This window comes from Lagopus muta, chromosome 3, assembly GCF_023343835.1.
Source record: "Lagopus muta isolate bLagMut1 chromosome 3, bLagMut1 primary, whole genome shotgun sequence".
Classification (NCBI taxonomy): domain Eukaryota; kingdom Metazoa; phylum Chordata; class Aves; order Galliformes; family Phasianidae; genus Lagopus; species Lagopus muta.
In genome coordinates, this window is record NC_064435.1 from 91,516,418 (window position 1) to 91,531,174 (window position 14,757).

Consider the following 14,757-nt stretch of genomic DNA (forward strand, 5'->3'; position numbering starts at 1 on the left):
CCATCCTGTGAAAAGCATGTACTTAGGTTCTGAGAGATGTTACTATGATTTAATGATAGTAAATATCAATATATTTTATGTATTTGAAATGAAGACGTATCCTTGGTAGCTGCATGTTTTTATACCAAAGTATATAAAATAAGGCTTTGCCACTTGTGAAGTTAAAGTCCTTAATTTGCTCTCTAGGTGGCGTTCAGCATAAATCGATGAACTCTGGATTCCACTAGATGTTTTTAGTTACATAATGTTTAACAGAAGTTGCGTTCTTCAAGAGTTTATTCTTTCAAACTGTATGAAAAATACCTTGGGATCTGTGGTCAGAAGAGGAATAGGACTGCTGTTGTTCCCAAGACAGTTGCAGTAACAAGAGGGAGGATTTTGGGTTTTTATTTTGTTGGGGTTTCTTTTGTTTTTTCAGGTCGCTTGGGACAAATAGGTTTGAAGGAAGGATATCTTTCTGCTGTGAAGAATATTAGTTCTGTAATTGGACTGTTTGTACAGCATGCAAAAGAGGAAGGTAATGTCTGTTCAGAAGAACTTTAATATAAAATCTGCAATAAACAGAATGAGTACAAATTAGGACATTTGTGCCAGAACAGCCTGCTTGTGCAATTTTATGTTACTAAGGAACAGAACAGACAGGTTTCAGTTTGAGCCCCTGGCTCTTCCAAAGATAATGAAGCCTGGCTATTAATATTTTTCTCAGTCAGGGAGCTTCTTGGAGGTATTCTCAGACAACTTGAAATTATTCTGTTTCACCTAATGTACCAGCTGCCTCAGAGTACATTTTGACACAAGCAAGAATTGTTTGTTTGCTACCTGAGCAGCTCATACTGTTCTAAATTCTTGACTGAGACAATGCGAGACAGGAAGAGCAGCAGAGATATGCAGTAGTAAGTTATTCTGGATACTAAGTTTATTTTGCGGTGGAACATTCACTGCTGTGAGAGAATTATTTGACCTACAGCTTCTCTCTCTTGAGTCTCAGGCTTTTCCAAGTAAGTGGATGGACACATCTGTAATCGTATTTTTCTGTCTCTGTGTAAATCTGTTTGTTTTCATACAGTTTAATCACCCTGCACTAGAGTACAATTACTGGATGCTCAAATCCTTTGTGTCCACTGAATACTAAAACCCTGCTGAATTCAGAGAACTGGGAAGTGCAAGTATAAAATGAGATGTTAAGGAATTTTTGTGCAGATTGTCTTCTTGCTACTTTCAGGCTGTAGATATCTCACCTGTTGATGTTTTTATTCCAGTTTTTGAACTAACAGTTTCCCCCAGAATTGCTGCATATTCAAGTTGATAGAAGCTAATTTGTGTTAACTTTTTGCAGATGTTCCATGGGGTGTGCAGCTGGCGGCCATATATTCACTGTGCGACTTGGGTTCAAGCAATCCATCCGGTATTGTTGGGGCCATCCATGCTTGGAAAGCTACAGTTCTTAACAGCATCCCTTTTGCGGTCACAAGAGGCCTAGCTGAAGTCAGTTCTTTGTGTAAAATGGACCTACCCTAAAGCATAGTTAAATGGTCCTGTCTGAAGAAGTGCCTTACTTTACTAAGCAGAAATTGGTTCCAGATAAGAGCAATACAAAGTGGTGTCTTCTTCTTAAAAGAATGTCTGATCATACAAAGCAAGCTTAACTGTTTTATTTGGCTTTTCTGCTTGAGGGCGGAGTTTTAAAAGAAGTAAAAAGGCTTGCATTTCCAAATAACTCATCAGCGATCTTGAAAACCAGTATGGTTTTGATTTCCAAGACATTTCTGGCGTAATGTCAATAATAATCAGTAGTTCAATTTGGAGCATGGGCATTTCGCTACAGCAGAAGATTGAGCTTGGCTGAAACTTGGCTCTATTCTTTTGTATTATATTTGTAAAGTAGCTGTTCAGATAGCAGAATTTTGCCCAGATTCTGCTTTGTGTTCCTTGAGTAATTTCATCAACTTAATATTAAATACTTGTGTAAAGGAGGTAGAACTTGTGTTACAGTCACTTATAGAGTAACAGAGGTATGAAATCTCTGAACTTGTATATATGGTATATCCCGATAATGTGTTTTTTACATTTGATATTGTTCCACTTGGGAAATTTTGTGAATGTAAATAGAAAGTTGGTTCAGAAGAAGTTTAAACTTCTAATGATAGCTTCACTACACTCTGCATTTCTATATCTTCCATAATAAAAGAAGCAAACACTGTTATGTTCTTGTTGGTCTTTTCAAATAATGCACTGGGAATGAACTGTTGTTTCTAGTTTAAATAAGTACTGATTTGAGGGGAAGAGTTTTCAGTGGGATTGTTTGCAGTCAGTTCAGTATCTTTCAGTTGCAGCATTTCAATTTCTTCTGGATCTCTTAAGTCTTTCTGGCACCTGAGGATCAGGTTCTGTTTACTGGTCCTATGAACGGTTTCCCAGTCGCTTCATGAGCCACATGGTCCCATCCTTTTTCCTGCATGTTCTGCCTTAGCAGACAGCTCTTTAAAGAAAGAGGAATTCCCGCCTTCTTGATGTTCTGCTTCACTTAGATGCTGCTGTCTTCAACAGAGTATGCACGCTGTTTTTGGTATTGCCTGTGGTACCAATGCCTGATGCATCATACATTTAGACACCAGCTTTAGCTTATTCTGCCTTTCCAGTTTGTGTTTGCATCTACTTCAGATTGTCTAAACCTACTGTTTCTGGGATTAATGCAATTTAATAAGAACCTCCCTTGAATGTTATGCTTCTTATTCTAGACTTCTTGATAAAGACTAAAGAAGTAACACCAATTCACTAATGTGTGTGAATATTCATTGGAAATGTAAAATCATGGATTGGAATAGCTGGTATTAATAGCTCAAAAATTGTGTTTTGTAAAATACAAATACTAAGTTATATAGTTTGTGTCAATATACATTTTATACAAAATGTATGAGTACTTTGTTTCTAAAGAAATTGCTCTACATTCTTGCTTATCTATCTGTAGAAGCAAGTTCTTAGTCTGACTACACTTTAATATAATAGTGTGTGTTTGCCAAAATAATCTCTATTTGGGATGACTGACATGTAATATACATTCTTTAATATGGGAGAAAAAAAGAAAGAGCAGACGTTGGAGGTTTTCCAATAGGAATTCAACGGCACAATAAGAGGCACATTCCCCCCAAAACAATGCTGTGGTCTTAACAAAAAAGAGGAAAAAAAAGTGTATTTCTGCATAGTTTCACTTCAGAGTAAAGAATCTTTCAAATGAGTTGGAAGACTGCATTGGTGAAGTCAGGCTCCAAAGAGCTGTAAAAATCACAGCGCTTATCAACTCCAGCTTTCACCGAAGGGGATGATGGTAGCAGCATTGGCAGCAGGAGTAAAAACAAAGTTGAATGTTTCCATACCATCATGAGCGTCTGAACTTGGGGCTTGCCTGGGGCTGCATACACAAAGGTTGCTCCAAAAGTAATGCTTCTTATTTATTTCCATGGAAGCTATGACTAGGTCAGGGCACATCTCTATTTGCACTGCTTCTAATGACACTTATTTTTCTGCTGGCTTGCATGGTACCTGCTATAGGACTTTCTATATCTTGTGACTCGGGTCACAGGTTACAACAGTTTATAGGTATCAGCATCGTAATCTCTTCCCTGTTGGCTTTGTACTAGTCTACAGTAATTAACATTGTAATGAACTCCTCACCTTGCCTCTGGCCTGGCTAGCAACAAGGAGTTCCAGTTATAATGTTTCTGTAACAGGCAACTTAAATAATGGGTTACAAAAATGCAAAAGCTTAACAATTACAATCTGCACCCTTCATCATTTTGTGCCAGGCCATAGGTCTTAACATTGCAATGAACTCCTGCCCTTGCCCATGCTCCACTCTGGGCTTGATCTTTGGCCATACTTGCTTGGAAGTGTGCCTCTACTTGTGTGTCCCTCTACTCTGCCCTGGTGAGGCCTCCCCTGGAGCACTGCATCCAGATGTGGAGTCTTTAGTGCAGGAGAGGAAATTCTGCTGAGGCAAGCTCTTTGACTTTCACTTTGGGTTAATGTCACTGTTCGGAATAGCAACTGACAAGGCTCCACTTCTGTGTGATTCTACACAGGCAGAATTTGCAATGGTTTCTGTCACAGAAATCTGGGAATTAAACTCACTAACCCTAATGCTGACATTACTGCATTGCGGCACTGGGTGAATGGGGGATGGCAGATTGGATACACTCAACTTGTGAATATTCATGCAATTTCCATGAAGTGCCTAGAATTGCTATGCATATTAAAATCTAATATTACGCACTGTATCTAATATAATCTAATATTACCTGCACTATGGTAATACATGGTTCTTGCAAGGGATCTTAGGTGGTCATGGAGTTCCACTGGGAGTTGCTGTCTAGCCAAATGTTGTGTGCTAAGTAGGTCAGATCCCATATTTGATCAATAAATTATTTATTAAAAAACCAGCTTCTGGCCAAGCTTCTAATGGTCACATTGGCCTTGCTGTAGTGCCTGTATTATCACACCTCCTCACGGCTTGTGGAACTCTGCTTTCAGAACTGACATGTCCTGCTTATCTAGGAAAACAGCACTCCCCGCATAGAAGGTAGGTTTGCTGAATCAATTATATGCCGAAGATATCAATCAATTGCCAGGTGTCGCTTCCGCACAGCGCACTGTGGCTGAAATCGTTGCTTCTCGCGTAGGACTCGGGCCAGAAGCCGCTCTTTCCCAGGCTGTGCCGTGCCGGAACGCTCTGCTCCGGTCCCGCCCGCTCCGCTCCGGGCTTTCCGTCCGATCCTCGCTTCCCGCCGGCGCAAGGCCCCGTCCCCGCCCGCGGCCGCGTAGTCGGAGCGGCGCGGCGTTGCCGCGGTTGCCGTTGGTCGCTATGCGCTTTAGGGCTAAGATCGTGGATCTCGCCTGTCTCAACCACTTCAGCCGTGAGTATGCCGTGCCGAGGGCACAGGGTGGCCGCGCCGCGGCTGAGCGGCTCGGGCTGCCTTTCCCGAGGGCGCGGAAGAGGAAGGGCTGCGCTTGCCGGCGGTGTCCGGTCGCCGTGCCGCGGGCGGGCCGGCGTGAAGCTGTGCGCTTTGCCGTGCGGGGGTGCGGCGTTTCTGTGGCGGTTTGGGCTGCAGAGGTTCTGCCCTGCCGCCGCGGTGCACAGCACGGAGCGGCTCTGCTCTTCCCTCCGCCCCGCCAGGTGTAATTAACACGATCGCGAAATTAGCCAAGAGCTGCACCCTGCGTCTGACAGAGAGCAAGCTGTACTTCATCCTGTCCGACAGAGTTGCTAATGGAGGAGTCAGCATGTGGGGCGAGCTGTGCCAGGTGAGCCGGGGAGGTTCGGTGCTCAGGCAGTGAGAAGTAGTGCCCGCGGCCAGGTGTCTTTCACGAGGCGTTCCTTATAAATACGGCCCTTACCAGAGGTGTCTCGGAGCTCTCATGTAGCTCAAGGCAGCCTGTTTTGCACCGATGCCTTATCGCAGTGCAGGGCTGGGGTTTGTGGCTAACGCCGCTTTTCCTCGGTCGTCCGTTCTAATTAAGGGTTCCATGTGTGCTGGCCTGCCCAGAACTGGAAGCAGTAAAGCGTAACTCGCCCTTCTGCTGTGTATTTTGAGGTGCTGGGGGACGATCTGAAGCTAATAGCTTCACCTCTGAAGCAGTGAGTCTCCATCTTCACGCAGTGGTTCCTGCAGGTGGTGCTGGGTGCAGGATACCTGCTGTAGCCAACTAAGGGCTGTGGAGTCCAACTTGACCCTCCTTTTTTTTTTTAATTTGCTTTGTTTTCTCAAATTTCAAACCTTGCAGGGGAATTTCTTTGATGAATATCAGATGGAGGGAGTAGCTGTAGATCACAATGAAATATATTTAGAGCTCATGCCTGAGAACCTGTCAAGAGCATTAAAAACAGCCCAGAGTGCAAAGGCAGTGAAGATCAAGTTGACTAACAAACATTCTCCCTGTCTCAGAGTTGCTGTGGAGCTAGTAAGTGCCATAATGCTTTTATTATGTTAAAATTGTTCAAAATTCAGTGTCTTTCTGTAGGTTGAATTGTAGCTCTGGTAGTCTTTGGTGTAATTCTAGAAAACAAAATAAAGAAAAATCTTGGCATTTTTCCCCTTACTGGCCTTTCCTACCATCAAGGCTGGTAACAAAGAATACCAGAATTATATTTTCCAAAAGATAAGAAGGGAGTAGGGGAGGAATGAAAGCCATGTGGCCGAAGCATCTTTGTCCAATATCTTTGTCACCTGCTACCTTTCTCCATTTCTTCATTCTCTACATTTTCTGTGGTCTGTTGCCTTCTTATTGAAGGCAGTTTAAGGTTAGCTCATAGGTACTAATGACTCTTAAACTCTTCTGAACTCAAAATCAGCTTAATAGAGAACCTGTGGAAAAATAGAGAAATGGAGCTGGGTATCTGGGGTAGTTGGATCTAGTTTTTCCCAGACTGGGAGTGAAAAATTTGGATTCAGAATTGAGCCTGTTTCTTACTTAAAAGATATGCTCTGTCTTTCTCAAGCCATCCTTATCAAGCAGCAGTAGGATTGTGACACATGACATTCCTGTGAAGGTTATTCCCAGAAGACTATGGAATGACTTCAGAGAGCCCAGTGTGCCAGACTTTGATGTAAGCCTCTGTTTTGTATTTCCTATGGAGTGAGAAGGTTTATACTGCTATGGGGTATGCTGGCAGTGGGTTTTGGAGAGGAGAAGGGGCAGAAAAGGGAAAGCTGGAGGTTTGGGGATGTTGCGTCTTGACAAGAGCCCCAAATAAGTAAAAATGGAGCAGATAGTTGTAATTTGCTGCTGCATTATTTGGGATGGGACAGTGGAGAAGCAAAGGACTTGCATAGCTTTGTACAGGAGTGTCTCCAAAACACTAAGGTTTGTGATTACTTCATATGATTTAACTGCTTAGGTATCAAGTAGCCCCAGTAATCTGCTGTCTGGAATTTCTAGCCTACCTGGCTGAGTTACTTGTATGTTTTTCCTCCTGTTTCTTTTATAAATATCCTTTTTATATCCTTTTTAACTTTCAGCAGAACTGCAACAAAAGGTCCTTGTGCAAATTGTGTTCCTGCTTGAGGATATAGTTCTCTGTTACCTCCATAGCTAAAATTATTTCAAATCAGAAGATGTAAGACGCAGTAGAAACATGATGCGTTCTGTTATTTCAGATTTACACTGATGTGGTTTCAAAGGTGATCAGCTGTAGTAACTTTGACTATTCAGTTACACAGATGTAGGTTCACGTGAGAATCTTACCTGCCCTCTATTTTCAACGTGGCTTTGGGATGGTGTGTCTGAAGCAATTGCTAGAGGGATGGCCTGTTACTGGAATGGGAAAGAGTTCTTTTGTTCTTGGATTGTTTGCTGAATTTAGTTAAGTATCGTGTTCCTTCCACTCAGTGTGTAGCTGAGGTGTCCAAAATAAGGATGTACTTGAAGGGGAAACTACAACATTACAGATAAAATACTGTCATGACTATGGTTGGTCTTTATTTATTTATTTATTTATTTTTGTCTTTCTAGGTCAGTATTTACCTACCAGCACTGAAAACAATGAAGAATATTGTGGAGAGAATGAAGAATATCAGCAATTGTATTGTAAGTTAAGGCACTTAAGTCTGTGTCCTACAGACCTCTTGGTTGTAACACTTGTTGTTTTCCCTGTTGCCTGATGTGATGCCTCTGTTATATTTTGTCTTTTGTATGGGATGGATTTTGAGTTAAAGGTACCTGAAGATTGTGTAGGGGCTGAAGAGAAGTGATGAAGGGAATGATGGAATTTGTTTTGGGACTGGCAGTCCTAAAACTTGTCCAGGACCTCATAGAACATCCTCTTTTTTTGCACTGAGTTCCAGAAAGAACATGATATTATGTTGCTGCATAATACGTACAAGTCACTCTTTACAGATGGAAAGAAATTGCAGTCTTTCATGAAGTGTGCTGGGCACTTTATAGTGATTACATTAAAAAGAATGCCTTATTAAGTGAGTCTTTTTTTTATAAATGATCTTTTGGTGAACTTGAGATATGATTTGGAGGAAATCTTTTTAATGGCTCATGGATGTCAGCCTGTGCTTTAGATTCTGACATGGTGAGTTTCTGGAGGCTGGTAAGCCTTTCATTGGAGGAAGCTTTGTGCAGGAGGTCTAAACATTGATTGATTTACTTTTTGTTTGTTTATTTAGTTTCTCCAAAACTGAAAATCACTAAAATTTACTAGCATTGAAGTGAGTAAGCAGCTACAGATCTTTGGAAAGGTTTTGGAATTGTACATGACAATTTTGATAAATGGGTTTTTGTGTTTTTTTTTTTTTGTAAATGTGGAGTCCTGAAATTGGGCAGTTCTGTATTACAGGAGTTGGAAGGACTGAGAGGTAAATGCTGGCTTTCTGTCAATTTTAAGAATGGCAGTTGTCACTTATCTGTTTGTATGACATACTTCAAAATCTTCTCCTTTGTAGTAAGCCTTTTGGAATTTTATTTTTCCTCTCTATATAACTTTCTTCCCCAGTGTCCTCTATGAAAGTGCTTACATGCTACAAAAGCACATTGTGTAACTGCTTTGTTTCCAGAGTTGATAATCTCTTATCACACAGGATAGCTGTAGGATGGGACTGATCTTTGGTGTGTAGCAACACTCAGAAGAGGTAGTGCATCAACACAGCTCATAACCTCCTTCCTGAGTTCCTAACCTCCTTCTCCGAAGTACATTTATAGTCAAAACTAAGTAAAACTTTGGGAAATGCTTTTGATAGCTGTAAGGGAAGAGGCAGAGTACTCTCACCTTGTACATGCTTTTCTGTCATTAACAAATAAAAATATGAAGTGTCACAATTATTTATGTGAGATGCGCCTCGGTAGTAAATTTGGTCAAGATGAGCGCTGCAAAAACTGCTTTCAGAAGGTCTTTCAAACAGTGATTGGTCATTCCGTGTGCATCTCCCATTCTGTAGGAATTTTTGGTTGTCGGTGAGCCTCTGTAGAAGTACTGAGAATTCTTCTGGTCACAGAAATGATGTGCGTGGATGTGCATTAGTAGTCCTTTGATTTGTGTAGGATAATATATGGCCTTCTTTTGGTAAGATACCATTTTCAGGATGGAATTTGAAGACTTTCAGCACGTTTCCAGGGTTCCTTGCTTTCCCAAGTCCTGCTTGGAGTTACTGCTCTGATTCAACTAATGCTTGTTTTTAAGTCTTGGAAAGCAACTGCAGATTAGCTCCTAGTGCATCCAATTTTCTGTGTGTGTTGCATCAAGTGTGTATGTGTCTTTTTTTTTTTTTTTTTTGAAAAGCTAGAAGATAATGCAGCAAGTGTTGCACTTCTCCTACTTCAGTCTGTTGTTTCAAAGGACTTTATCTTAGCATGTGGACTTTCCAAAGCCAATACTTACTCTAGAAGTAATGGCGAGTAATTAAATGATTCTCTTCATAGTTTGAGGGAAGTTGGCCTAGGATCGTTCACGTAGCAATGATAAGAAATGTATTCTGTAGCATTCAAATGTCTGAACCAAATTGAAAATGTACAGTTGAGCTGTGAGGGCACTGAAGCACTTCTGGAAGCTTGAATAGAACATCACGTAGTTCTGCAGTGCAAAAGTGACTTGCTTAAAATTGATTGTATTGCAGGTGATTGAAGCAAATTTGAGTGGAGAAATGAACTTAAAAATAGAAACTGATGTAGTATCTGTAACAACACATTTTAAAGATTTGGGAAATCCTCCCTGGGGTAAGTTTTCCTGTTTCTTCCCTCTTGTGCCTGATCTCATTACTTAAATACTGTCAATAGTACCCGCCTTCTGTTAGTACTTAGAAAATACCATCAAATCCTTTCAAGTCTTCAAATGAAACCTTAAAAAGAAAGCATCCAGTTCTCATATTTGCGGGGCAAATATCTTCCAGTAATTTTGACAACTTGCTGGAATAGTGGGCTTCCACTTTCTTGCAGTGCTGTTGCTGATAAGCAGCCCCTTTGAATATCAACTGCTCTGTAATTATCAGGCGCATCCTTCTAAGTTTTGAAATCTCTTCTGGCTTTTTTAATAAGTGTTGTGTTCTTTCAGCATCAGAGGATGGATGTCAAAGCTCTGCTCCAGGCAGAGATCTGCAGAGCATGGCTGAAGCACGCATAGACATCAAGAAGTTGCAGCAGCTGCTTGTAGGACAGCAGGTCAATCCCACAAAAGCCTTGTGCAGTAAGTTGAACTGCCCCGTTTACAAACTCTGTTTAAGGAAGGGATGTTTGCTGTGCTTGTAGTCTTAGGTGAATAATGAATCTTCTGCTTTGTCACCTTGAAACTTCGCTGTTTTTACTGCACCTGAGAACTTTTAATGTTTCTGGGGAAGAAAGAAATAATGCTAAAAGCATTTAGCCAGGACCTTTTAAACGTATCAGTACTCAGACTGAATAATAGAACCATGGGGTATCCTGAGTTGAAAGGAACCCACTAGAATAATCTACACCTGGCTCCACATAAAACTACTTTAAAAATTAAACTCTATGTGTGAGAGTGTTGTCGGAACACTTCTTGAATTACAGCAGGCTTGGTGCCATGACCACTACCCTGAGGAGCCAGTACTTGTGCTCGACCACCTGCAAAGAACCTTTTCCTGACCCTCCTATGATGCTGCTCTGTGCTGTTCCCTTGGGTCCTATTGCTGACACCAAAGGGATCATGAGGAAGCTGTAGGTTGCCATGAGGCCTCCCCTCAGCTGCCTCTTGAACAAAGCAAGTACCCTCAGCTGTCCCTCATGGGTCTTGCTATCTAGATCCTTCACCATCTCTGTTGCCCTAACGAATTTACTTACAAATGCTTTTAAACCTAGGTGAGTGGAAAAGTTTGTCATTTCTCCCCTCAAAAACAGTTAACTTTTTTTGTCATAGGCATTGCAGGTTAATACCAGACTGACTAATCATAATTGGTTTTGTTTTTTTGAATTGCCTTTGTTTTGAAGTTAAACTGATTTATTTCAGAGCCGAATTGTTTCTGGAAAGCTGTGGTTTATGCTAGAGAAATAGATTTACTGACTTTTTCTTCTCATGTGCTTTCTTACGTCCAGAACCAAATTGATTCTGATACCAAAATGCTTTTTACATAGCAGGTGTTTCTAAGCATTGAAAAGGTGTGTTCCCCTGAAACAGAAGTTGTACAGGGCTTTATATGACATTTTGATTACTCTGCGTGCTTTCCTCCTGGACTTCTGACTTTATAAGAGCATCTGTGCACTTATATCTTACAGATGAAGTTATGGGTATAGCATTATATGCTTGTGCTTTACGTATTTTCATTTTGGTATCAGCATTCATAGGCTTCAGTAATCCTTAATAGGCCCTCAAGTACTTTAATATTTCAGGGTTGTATGTCTGATCATTCTCTTTACTTCAAAGTATGCTTTAAAATGACATCCTGTATCAGAAGTGATGTTGTATTCTGATGGTGGCATTCTCAAAAGTATTTGCCATGCTTCAAACTGGATTTGTGTTTTTTTCTCTTTAACAGATATCGTGAGTAAAAGAATTGTCCACTTTATCTTGCTCCATGAAGATGTTTCACTTCAGTATTTTATTCCAGCGCTTGTCTGAATGTTTTGGAATCGTAGCCATTTTCCAACTGAGGCCTTTCCCACAAAGTGGGGTAGCAACTTACCTTGGTGTTGTCTGGTTTATAAATATGTTTGTGATTTTCTGTGAGATAGGGGTGGGTGGGAGGAAAGGGGTCACTAGTCTTCTTTTAATAAAATGTAAGATGTAATCCATCAATTGAGGCAAACAAATGCTTTATGCTGTTCTTTTGAAGCAGTTGACACCTGTGCTTGTTGAGTCACTGGATCTGTAGAAATCTCATTCTTCTTAATGGTGCTGCTTGTCTGCTTCCAGAAAGGACAAGGTAGGGTGGTTGTTTCTTTGTTAGGAATATTTTTTTGGAATATGTGGGACATTCAGCCTGTGGATATTCAAATTGAACGTTTTTACTCTTTCAGAAAAGAAGACAGTTCTGGGTGTTATAGTGTGGTACAACCAGGCAGGCGTTCACTGCACATGTTTACTGAGCACAGGCAGCTGTTAAGCATGTTTGTTGTTTTTTTTTAATTAAATAGCTAAGAAGCACTTTAAGTTTCTGACTCTAATGGCAGGAGATCCTGAAAGCAGAAGACTTTCAAGACACGTTGCACCTCCTGGTTATCCAGATGTCTGTATTTGAGATGAACTGCTGAGTTACGCTCCTGTTGTTCACGCTGTGTTTTGGTTAAAGTGCAAGGCCAGTAGGAAGTGGACAGATAAGTAATCCAGAATTGAAGCTTTCTGGAGCAGTTATAGAATTGTTGTTCTTGAGTGGGGAAATAATTCCAATTTGGCATTGTTGGAAACGCTTGGAATCCATAATTTTCCATCAGGCAAAGATATCAGTGAAGCAGGATTTTATCATTCTGTATTACAGTAGCGGCTGCGCGCCCCCTTGTGGCAGGGGTGAAAACGCACTGAATCAGTGGAACACCATCGTGCAGCCTTTTCTTCCATCGCATTACGACTCTCCTGTTCCCCTATTGGCTAGGTGCTCCAGGCTCACAATATACGCAACGTGTTTGCTTATCAATTTTTCCATATAAGGTCTATCACCAAGCTATTGTTTTTAAGATCACTTTGGGTGCAGGAGGGTGATGTTTCTTGAAGCTGTCATGCCTGTTTCATTGCATGCCAGGCTTTCCTTACTCTGCTCTGTATTTTTTGCCTTATCCCTCGCTACTTACAAAAGCCATGTTTAAGAAAGAAGAAACCCATATCAGGTAGTATCTAAAGGTTAACTAGCCCCAATTCCTGATTTATGATACCTTTTATGGTGTTCTAGGAAGCATAGATTATTTATTTACATTTATTTAGCAGCCTTTTCCTTTTCAATGAACTTAAACATTCTTTTGTGAAAGTTGGTATTGTTCGTGTTTGATCACTGTGGGTGTTGCTCAGACCCTTTGGATTAATTTACTACCCTGTTCGGGGCATCCTAGCCTCCATTCTGTTCTGCTGCTCAGCATTGTTCTTGTGAAAAACAACCAAGGCAGGCATTTTAACCTGCATAGCTATTTTGTAAGAAAGGTGTAAGTTTGGTAAGGGTCTGTACCTTGGTATTGGAAGTTTCTACTGCAGAAACACAATTCTCACGTCATGCAGCTATGAAAAGAATCTAAGAGCAGTCTTGCCAAGAGAAGTTATTGATAGTTCTAAAATACTGTGTTGTTGCATACTCTGAGTATCTGAAGAAGAGACATAATAGGTTTCCCATATATTGTTTTATGATCTGCAAAAAGACCATCTATTCTTAGTTTATGCCCTGGTGAGATGGTGAAATAGGCATTGAGGGATAGGAACAAAGCTGCTATCCTGTGCTCTGTTACTGTGGAAAGCTGCATCACAAGCTTCTTAGATTCCCTGTCAGAAACTTTTCCAGAGATTCCCCCCTTCTTGTAGATGCATGTATTCTTTTTGCTGATGTTTTCCTTTTTGCTGAGATTGATTTTATTTTATTTTTTTTTTAATTCTTTTTAGTGAGAAAAGCCCTTCTCCATACTGAAAGATTTTTATCAAAGCCACTTCTATGCCTCTTTTTGCTTATAAGGCTAAGTGTGCTTCCTGGAAGCTTGTCCCTTAATTCTGATGTGTTACAAGAGTTCTGCAACTGACTTGTTGTTTTCACTTTTTATGCTAACGCATATTGCCCTTGTATGCATCCAGGTGTGTCTTGAACATCTCCAGAGGAGAATCCACCACCCCTTGGGCAGCCTGTTCCAGGGCTCTGTCACCATTACTGTGTAGAAATTCTCATGCACGTTTGTGCAGAACTTCCTCTGCTTCAGTCTGTGGCCCTTTCCCCTTGTCCCATGAACACACACTGCTGAAAGGAGTCTGGCCTCGTCCCTTTGCCTCCTGCACCTTAGGTATTAAGACACTTACCAGATCCCTGAGTCTTCTTTTCTCAAGGCTGAACAGACTCAGGTTACTCAACCTTCCCTCATAAGAGAGGTGCTCCAAGCCCTTTGTGCCCCTCCACTGGACTCTTTCCAGGAGATCCCTGCCTTCTTTTGTACCGGGGAGCCCAGAACTGGACACAGTGCTCCAGGTGCTCCTGGACCAGCCCTCCTCAAATAGGGGGAACCTCTCCATTTCCCAGACTCTCTTCCCTCCAGGGTCCGGGAGTCCCAAGGGCAAGTCTTTGAACATTCCAAACCATGGGACTTTAACCCACTCCAAACCATAACAGAAAACAGCAATAAGAATACTGACAACACCAGAACAAGATGTGGGGGACTCAAACCTCTATGCCACCTTCACTGTCCGCAGAGGTCTGTTCTCTGCTCATATTACAATATTCCCACAACCTTAGCACCAAATGGCCACCGTGGTGGGACTTAAAGCCACAGTCTTTGGTGGGACACAAAGCCTTATTTAAGTTGAACCCTTTTATCAAGTCGGTGAGGGGACTTGAACCTATATACCAAACCTTGGTGCTGTCCAGGCTTTTGCCTGAAATAACTTCACAGAGATTCACAGTGAGAGTGACTGCTAGCCTTCATCCCATGACAACCAGAGACCCCCACCACATATTTTCAGGAGGGTGGGACAATAATTATTAATTATGTCTCAAAATTTCGGCCTGTTTTCTTGGCATGTTATTAATATGTATGTGCTATGTCTTTAAATGTGTAATCATTTCTCTCTTTGGTGTGCATCTCTCCACCCCCTTCCCTCCCCCTTCCTTCCCCTTTCTTTCTTTTTCTTAT

The 14,757-nt window shown here is 41.4% G+C and overlaps 2 protein-coding genes across 7 annotated transcripts in view; both read left to right on the forward strand.

The window, feature by feature from the left end:
- Positions 1 to 2,742, forward strand: part of ICE1 (interactor of little elongation complex ELL subunit 1) — a 30,306-nt gene extending 27,564 nt beyond the window's left edge. For 2 of the 3 annotated variants that reach the window (XM_048940702.1, XM_048940703.1), the window contains exons 19-20: positions 419 to 517; positions 1,337 to 2,741. In XM_048940702.1, the coding sequence (XP_048796659.1) occupies positions 419 to 517; positions 1,337 to 1,518 (281 nt within the window). In that variant the 3' untranslated portion in view covers positions 1,519 to 2,741. Of the gene's footprint in view, positions 1 to 418; positions 518 to 1,336 lie in introns of all 3 variants that reach the window. The other variant, XM_048940704.1, reaches the window with a different exon arrangement.
- A 1,874-nt stretch (positions 2,743 to 4,616) lies between these two features.
- HUS1 (HUS1 checkpoint clamp component) lies at positions 4,617 to 14,506 on the forward strand. Of its 4 annotated transcripts, none has more exons than XR_007376054.1 (9): positions 4,626 to 4,910; positions 5,171 to 5,298; positions 5,779 to 5,955; positions 6,494 to 6,601; positions 7,507 to 7,581; positions 9,612 to 9,711; positions 10,046 to 10,177; positions 11,484 to 11,870; positions 11,965 to 14,506. XR_007376054.1 is itself a non-coding variant. In XM_048940301.1 (8 exons), exons 1-8 carry the CDS (start codon positions 4,859 to 4,861, stop codon positions 11,564 to 11,566), a joined length of 855 nt encoding a protein of 284 aa, XP_048796258.1. In that variant the 5' UTR covers positions 4,626 to 4,858; the 3' UTR covers positions 11,567 to 14,506. The 4 variants fall into 4 exon arrangements, 2 of the variants coding, with proteins under 2 accessions (XP_048796259.1, XP_048796258.1); XR_007376055.1 differs by having other exon boundaries at positions 13,712 to 14,506; XM_048940301.1 differs by having other exon boundaries at positions 11,484 to 14,506.
- The last annotated feature ends 251 nt before the right edge of the window (positions 14,507 to 14,757 follow it).